Below are 7,436 nucleotides of genomic sequence, written 5' to 3'. Positions count from 1 at the left end.
TCAGGTGGGTTTGAGTGAGAAGGTACCACTTAAACGCTTTGTAAGTAGTTTTGAGGTTTGGTTTGTGAGTGGAAGTTGAACTTGAACTTGAGCATTTTTAGATTGTTTGACCTTCACTTTTTTGGAGAACTTTAACAAGCATAACCATGACAATCTTATTGGTTTTGGGATGGTTTACAGCATATGAGGCTTGAAAAATCATGGAATTATGTCTATTTTAGATAAGTACATTTGACACTTTTATAGTACCTTGATTGTTTTTTAGAGTACCGAAACTTTAATATATATCTTTTTGATAGTTTTGATAGTTGTGGAGTAGGCACTTTAATAACTCAAATAGGTACTAAAGAATTCTTGTTCGTTAGATTGTAGTGAAAGTATTAATGATTAAAAAGATTTCCTTATTTAGATTTATTGTCACGATGTTGATATATTTTGTTGTATGAAGTTCAATTCTTTTTTTGAAAATTGATTTAGAAGCATGTAATAATAATGTAGTATCAAATGTGAAACAAATTTAAATTGTCTCTACCCATGTTTTATTGTTTTGCCAAAAATATGTTGGCAATTATAAAGTTGTGGCAACATTTTGCACATGGGTGAAAATGAAAGAAAAATTATCTGCCAACGTATCATGCGCGGCAAAAAATGTGATTTCTAACCAAGGAAGTCTTTTACGTGGGCAAATATTCATTCCTACCAACGAATTTTGCGTGCGTAGAAGTTTTGTTTTGGTAGAAAAACTTCTGCCCACGAAAAAAATATGGGTAAAAATGCAAGTTCAACCTACGAGATGATGCTCGTGAGCAAGAAGTCTTTTCTGTCAACATATGTTTTGTAGGCGAAAATACCTTTTCTACCCATGTGTTTATATGCAAAGGAATTTCTGTCGACACGTAAAAAACGTGGGTAGAGGAAAATATGGAAAATTTTCGACCATGATGCATGTCCTCGCAAAAAAAAAAAAAAAAAAGTCAACAAAGGATATGCCAACGTTTTTTTTTTAAGATCTACTCTACTTTGAAAAAAATTCTCGTAGTGATAAAGGGAGAAATGTGCATAACTCAACTTACTTATAGTATGTATCAACAACTAAGTAGTCGTTCATAGTTTGAGCCCCTCACTCTTTATTGTACTAGAAAAAAAAGTTGTCATACAACATTCAAACCTTTAATTCGAATGGGCCAAAATCATAATTGGATAAAAGAAAAATAGCAAACATACAAACATATACATATTATACCCATAAAAGTGTTAAAAAACAACATACCTCCACATATCTCACAATAGTATGATATTGTCTACTTCGACATATATCCTCATTACTTTCCTTTTAGTTTCACTCAAAAAGTCTCATTCCAGTGGATATAATTATTCTTACTTATACACTCATGATCACTTCTTTCTCTAACCAATGTGAGATTTTATTCGCTCTCCTAAGACCATGTACACATACATAGACAAATACAAAAGAAAAATAAAAGATAAAATCAAACCAAGTTTTTCTCCAATAATAGATCTTTCGTATATATTAAAGATACGAGATATATGTTTACATTATACAAACTCTAAAAAAGTTTTAAGCACTTTTAACTTTTAATATTCATTGGATTGATTTTGTTTAAGACTTTGTGTTGCATAACAATATTGATAATGGAAGAGATAAAATATGCTTACACTATGATAATCCATCAAGCTACGTACAGATGGACAAATGTGGTAAAAGACTTGGTGAATTCTACCAAATAAAATTTGTGTTGCTCATAATTTATAAAGAAGATCATGATGGAATTGTTACATCCTTGGTTTCTTATAGTGTTAATTTTGTTTTTGTTTACTTTCTATTTGTCCATTTCATCAATAATGTTACTTTTCTTAATTATTTTGTACGTTTATATTATACATTATATAAGGATGAATTGTGTAAATGATAATTCAGAGTAATAAATTCCTGATTTCATCATAACATGGAGTTTGTACTATTTATTATCTTGTGATTACTTATGTCTCTCTTCCATAATAATTATATTTCTCATTTTCTATTTTTTTAAAAATTTCTCGACTTGTTTCTAACTAACGACGAAATTATTTTTTTCTAAATTTTAAAAATTAACTATGTTTTTTAAATGGATCTTTTAAAAAATATAATAAACGGTAAAAATGTTGGTGTACGTTTTATTGGATTAACAATGTCTCACACCCCATTTGTTAACAATTTTGTTTTTTGTTTTTGTTTTTGAAAATTAAGCTTACAAATTTCACTTTTGTTCTTATTTTTTCAAGATTTGTTTGCTACATTTTAGAAGTGTTTTTAAAACTAAATCTAATTTTGAAAATTAAAAGGAGTAGTTTTAAAAACTTGTCTTTTTTTTTCTCTATATTTCGGCTAAGACTTCAACTATCATACTTTAAAATGATGCATGACATTGTAAGTATACGAGAAGAAATAAACTTAAACTAAAAAAAAAAAACAAAAGCCTTTCCAAAACTTTTTTTAATAATATACTCGTAAGACAAGATAAGCTATCTCAAATTCAAACCTAAAATACCAAAAGATTCAAGAAGATAATGTTTAGCAAAATATGAAAGTAGACAATAACAACCCTCCAAAAGTAAACTTCAAACAGATTAATAAAAGAATGTCTTAATGAAGTTAATTAGAAGTATAGTTTCACAATTTCGTTTTTAGTAGTTTGTTTAATAATATATATGTTTTGTAATAAAAAGAAAATAAAACTTAACTTGTTTTTTTTAAGTAGGAATTGAGGTGGGGATTTAAACATTATCAATAAATAAACAACAAACATAAAAAATCATACCAAGTACGAAATTAGTTTTCATAAACTTAAAATTGAAAGGAAAAAATAAATAAATAAAAGAAGTCGAAGATTTACATAGAGTTTGTGATTAGAAGTAGTCATGAAACACACCATACCAATTATATTCTTACCAATGCTTAAACAAAATTACCTTCAAAATAAAACAACAAGAAAAGGAAAAAAGAAGAAACAAAATAAAGCTTAAAAAGAACCTCATAATCTGAAACCTCTCTGTTTCTTTCTGTCTTTTTGTAATTGCAATTTCATCTTTCTTAAGCTATGAGTTCCAAAGACCTGTCTTTAAACGCCATTGTTAGATAAAGTCGAAGAAGAGGAAGAAGAACCAAAAAAAAAAAAAAAAAAGGAAAAAGAAAAATGGAAGGATTAGACATCGGAGATAGAAACGAAGGTTACGTAGAGAGAGTGGAGAGAGAGTGAAATCTGTTTCTTTACCTCCGGAAAGAGTATTGGGAAACTAAAATCCCAAGTCAGAGAGCAATAATGAAAACTCTGATTCTCTATTGCTTCTTCTTACAAAGACAAAATAACAATTCTCTCTCTCTCTCTCTCTATCTCTCTAACTCTCTGTTGTAGTAGTAGTAGTAGTAGGACTGATACGCTATCCTCTTCTTAAAAAGATACATCAAAAGATTTCCTTCCACTGCACTGCGATTGCTTTCTTTTTCTCTCTTCTTCTTCTGCTTCTTCTCTTTCTCTCCCCAGAAATTGCTTTCAATTCCTTTGCTTTTTTACTTGTTTCTTATCTGTGAAAGAGAAAGATAAAAGTTAGGGGTTGTTTGTTATTTCAAGTAACTATGCAGAGCTTTGAAAACCCAGAACAGTTCTATGCCCATTCTTCTTCTTCTTCTTCAATCTTTCTTCGGTACCTTATAATTTTCTTTATTCTCTTTAATCGGTTTTTTTTTTCTTTTTAATTTTTGTTTATTAACTTCCATGGCGGCTCTCTGTTTTTTGTTATTAAAACAGGGGAGATGATAGTGGAAGATTTCATACGCGTTTTCTTCCGGACATTGAGGAACTTCAACAATCCGCTGCTGCTATTGCTACTTTTCATCAAGATGATGCTGTTGATTTAAGCCCAAGTAATTCTCTCTCCCCTTTTTCTTATTCTTTTTTTTTTTTCCTCTACTCTAACTACTACCTTCTGATTTTAAAATGAATTTTTTTATAGGCTCTGTTTTCGGTTTAAAATCGACCCACAATACAGCTTTTCCAATCCACCTACCGTACGGGGTATTTCATCCATTTCCTTTTCTTTGTACTATTTTTTTCATTGAACTCCTGAGGCTTAATGGTTGTTGGTTTTTTTTTTTTTTTTAAACGCTTGTGAAGAACACGGATGTGGGTTCCATAGGACGAAGGGGGTATTTAGATACAGGACAGGAATTGATGCGGTTGAAAAGGGTGGCTCCGCCGCATTCGCTGGCGGTGACAGTCGCAGCTTCGTCATCGTTGGGAAACGGGAGCTTTGAGAACTGGGGAGAGTCAGCCATGGCAGATAATAGCCAACAGACTGACACTTCCACAGACATCGACAATGATGAAAGACACCAGGTCTGCTTAAATTCAAAGAAGAAAAAAAATCTTCAGGGTTTGTGAGATTATTTTTCTTCTCTCTTTGAAGTTTCTTGTGGTGATTAGTTTTTTTGTGTGTTTTTTCTTTAGTTCCAAGGAGCTGTACATGGAGCTCTCATGGCGGTGGACTCCATGGATCAATCTAAAGCAAAATCGGCAGATCAAAAGGTTATCTTTTAAAGCTCTGTCCTTCCTTTGTTTTTTATTTTTCACAAATTTAGTTCTTGAAACTTCAATATGTAACCATTGAAATCTTTTATCAGACTCTTCGTCGACTTGCTCAAAATCGAGAAGCAGCGAGGAAGAGTCGACTGAGGAAAAAAGTAATGCTTTTTCTCTTCATTTCTCTGTTTCTCTTCATCTTTGCAAAATGATATTCTTCAATATCAGTTTAGGATCGTCATAGTAGGATTGCAGTTGGAAACTTAAGTCACTTAAAATTCTTGGGCTTCGAGGGGTGGGCCATGAGTATAATGAAAAAAGTGGGGAATGATATTCAGATAATGAGAAAAGGCAATCATTTGAGCATATGAAGAAATGTGAAATTCTTTTGGATTAGTATCAAGTTTTTGATTTTTGTATGGTGAGCTAAAATGTTGTCATTTAGGATTGTGATGTCTTGAGTTGATGAAGGGAATATATTTTGAACATTTTTAGGTTTTGGTTTTGGATAGGCATATGTCCAGCAGCTGGAAAATAGTAGACAGAGGCTTGCGCAGCTAGAGCAGGAGCTTCATCGAGCACGTCAACAGGTGCTTGGCTGACCGAGACTTCCCCAATTTTGTTGTTTATTTTTCTTGTAAAGTCTCTACTTTCCTCGAGTATGGGAAGTTTATTTTGTTTGATTGATAGCAGGGCATTTTTGTGACTTCTGGGGTAGGAGACCATTGTGCATCGATGGCAGGAAATGGTACACAAAGAAGAATTGATTGTTATCATTATTTGTTTAGTTTGTTGTAATATGAGCTGCTGGATGAATCAATCGTGTTGTTTTGTAATATCGTTCTTATTCTTAGGTGCCTTGGCATTTGATCTTGACTATGCACGTTGGCTTGATGAGCATCAACGGCTTATCAATGATTTGAGAGCTTCGGCGAATTCTCATCTGGGGGACGACGAATTGAGATTTCTTGTTGATGGGGTGATGACTCATTATGATGAACTCTTTAGGCTGAAAAGTGTAGGCGCTAAGGCCGATGTATTCCACATTCTATCGGGGATGTGGAAGACTCCTGCTGAGAGGTGTTTCATGTGGTTGGGAGGATTTCGTTCGTCCGAGCTTCTAAAGGTAGGACCGTTACATGAGCTCGAGGTTTAACTTCACTTTTTGATTGAAACATGTCTCTAGTTGTGTTTTAGTTTAGCTCACTTCCTGCCCTGGGCATTTGAATTATGCAGATAGTGGGGAGCCATTTGGAGCCTTTAACAGATCAGCAATTGATGGGTATATGCAATTTGCAGCAATCTTCTCAACAAGCTGAAGATGCGTTGTCACAAGGCATTGAAGCTTTGCAACAATCTCTTGTAGAAACCCTTTCCTCTGCTTCTTTAGGGCCAGCCAGTTCAGGAAATGTCGCTGATTACATGGGCCAAATGGCGATTGCAATGAGCAAGCTAACTACGCTTGAGAACTTTCTACATCAGGTAAAAGCTTCAACCTGTTCGATTAAACTTTTAGCATGTCAAAACCATGTGATGAATGAGTATGTCTTCTCTTCTAGGCTGATCTTCTGAGGCAGCAAACACTCCAACAGATGCATCGGATATTAACTACTCGTCAAGCTGCACGAGCGTTACTTGTGATCAGTGATTACATTTCACGTCTTCGAGCTCTCAGTTCTCTTTGGTTAGCACGACCGAAAGAGTGATATCTAGCTTAGGCATATTGACACTGAGACTAAGGAGCATTGTCAGAGGCAATCTACAGCGAGAACCCAATTTCTGTTGCTGTTTGTTGTGTTTTATCCGAGAAAGAGCTAGGAAGTTGAAACCTTTTTTCTTCCAATTGGTTTCCACTTTGTTCCGTTCACAAACAAGTGTATTTTTTGTTTTGTTTTATGTTTCATATAATTTTCTGGATGCTTAGGTTGGTATCTATATTAGTTCTTTTATGTCTTTTGCTTTCTTAAATCTAAGAAGATCCCAGAGCTCAGACGCTAGGAGCTTGCTTGTAAAAAATGACTCATTTGACATTCAAATGAATATTGAACTAATTTGGCTAATAGATCTTTCGAAATTCATGGTTAATGGACTCTTTCAACTTCACATACGCACGGGCAAACTGTTAGGGTTATAACCCTCAAAATCCGTAAAAGTCCCAACGAAAGAGAAACGAAGTTGGAGACAGTATTATGTGATATTTATATTTCTAAACCAAAATGAGTTTACAACAAAGACTAAGAACATCAAAACGAAGGTAGAATGTGTAACTAGCTCCTTAGAGAAGGTTAGAAACTTCTCCCCAATTAAAGTCAGAGTAGCCTTCACGACAAAAGAACTTATTTTCCAAATCCCTAAACATTCTCTCTTTCTACTCACTCATCACCATGGGCCCAATCAAGTGAAACCCTCGCTTTCAGCAACATTTCTATACGTCCCGACAGACACTATTCCCTTCTTGCCACTCCTTTTTATAAGTGTATAAATATTGGAGGTCTAACAATTTTGCTCGATTCAAAACTCACCTTGTCCTCAAGGTGGAAAGAAGAAAATTGTTGGTTCATCAAATTTACTGATTTTCAAGTTACTTCACTTTCCGCCGACCCCTTCCACTATACCAACTACTCATTTTACTCACATGTCACTATTCCATCTCACTCCCCAAACCCCTTTCGAGCAAACTTGGAGCTCAAACTCTATTGTGAGGGTAGGGACAATTGTTGAACTCCCTATGTTTGCCCCTATTTAAGCTTCAGATGTGAAACATGAAAAACATTGCATATATTCGCCTCTGGTGGTAATTCCAGTCGGTATGCCGCTTCACCAATCTTTTTCACAACCTTATAAGGATCGTAGAACTTC

The 7,436-nt window shown here is 34.1% G+C and overlaps 1 protein-coding gene across 4 annotated transcripts; it reads left to right on the top strand.

Annotated features, from left to right (window-relative positions):
- The first annotated feature begins 3,549 nt into the window (after positions 1 to 3,549).
- Positions 3,550 to 6,662, top strand: LOC103488604 (transcription factor TGA2.3). 4 transcript variants are annotated; one of them, XM_008447424.3, is made up of 11 exons: positions 3,550 to 3,702; positions 3,807 to 3,922; positions 4,012 to 4,073; positions 4,173 to 4,394; positions 4,506 to 4,583; positions 4,679 to 4,738; positions 5,090 to 5,167; positions 5,271 to 5,325; positions 5,432 to 5,703; positions 5,814 to 6,059; positions 6,137 to 6,662. In XM_008447424.3, the coding sequence occupies exons 1-11, from the start codon at positions 3,635 to 3,637 to the stop codon at positions 6,281 to 6,283; spliced, it is 1,404 nt and encodes a 467-aa protein (XP_008445646.2). In that variant the 5' UTR covers positions 3,550 to 3,634; the 3' UTR covers positions 6,284 to 6,662. The 4 variants fall into 4 exon arrangements, with proteins under 4 accessions (XP_008445646.2, XP_008445645.2, XP_008445648.2 ...); XM_008447423.3 differs by having other exon boundaries at positions 5,268 to 5,325; XM_008447426.3 differs by lacking the exon at positions 4,679 to 4,738.
- Positions 6,663 to 7,436: the final 774 nt, after the last annotated feature.

Source organism: Cucumis melo, chromosome 3 (assembly GCF_025177605.1).
Source record: "Cucumis melo cultivar AY chromosome 3, USDA_Cmelo_AY_1.0, whole genome shotgun sequence".
Taxonomy (NCBI): domain Eukaryota; kingdom Viridiplantae; phylum Streptophyta; class Magnoliopsida; order Cucurbitales; family Cucurbitaceae; genus Cucumis; species Cucumis melo.
This window is presented reverse-complemented; position numbering and strand designations above follow the sequence as displayed.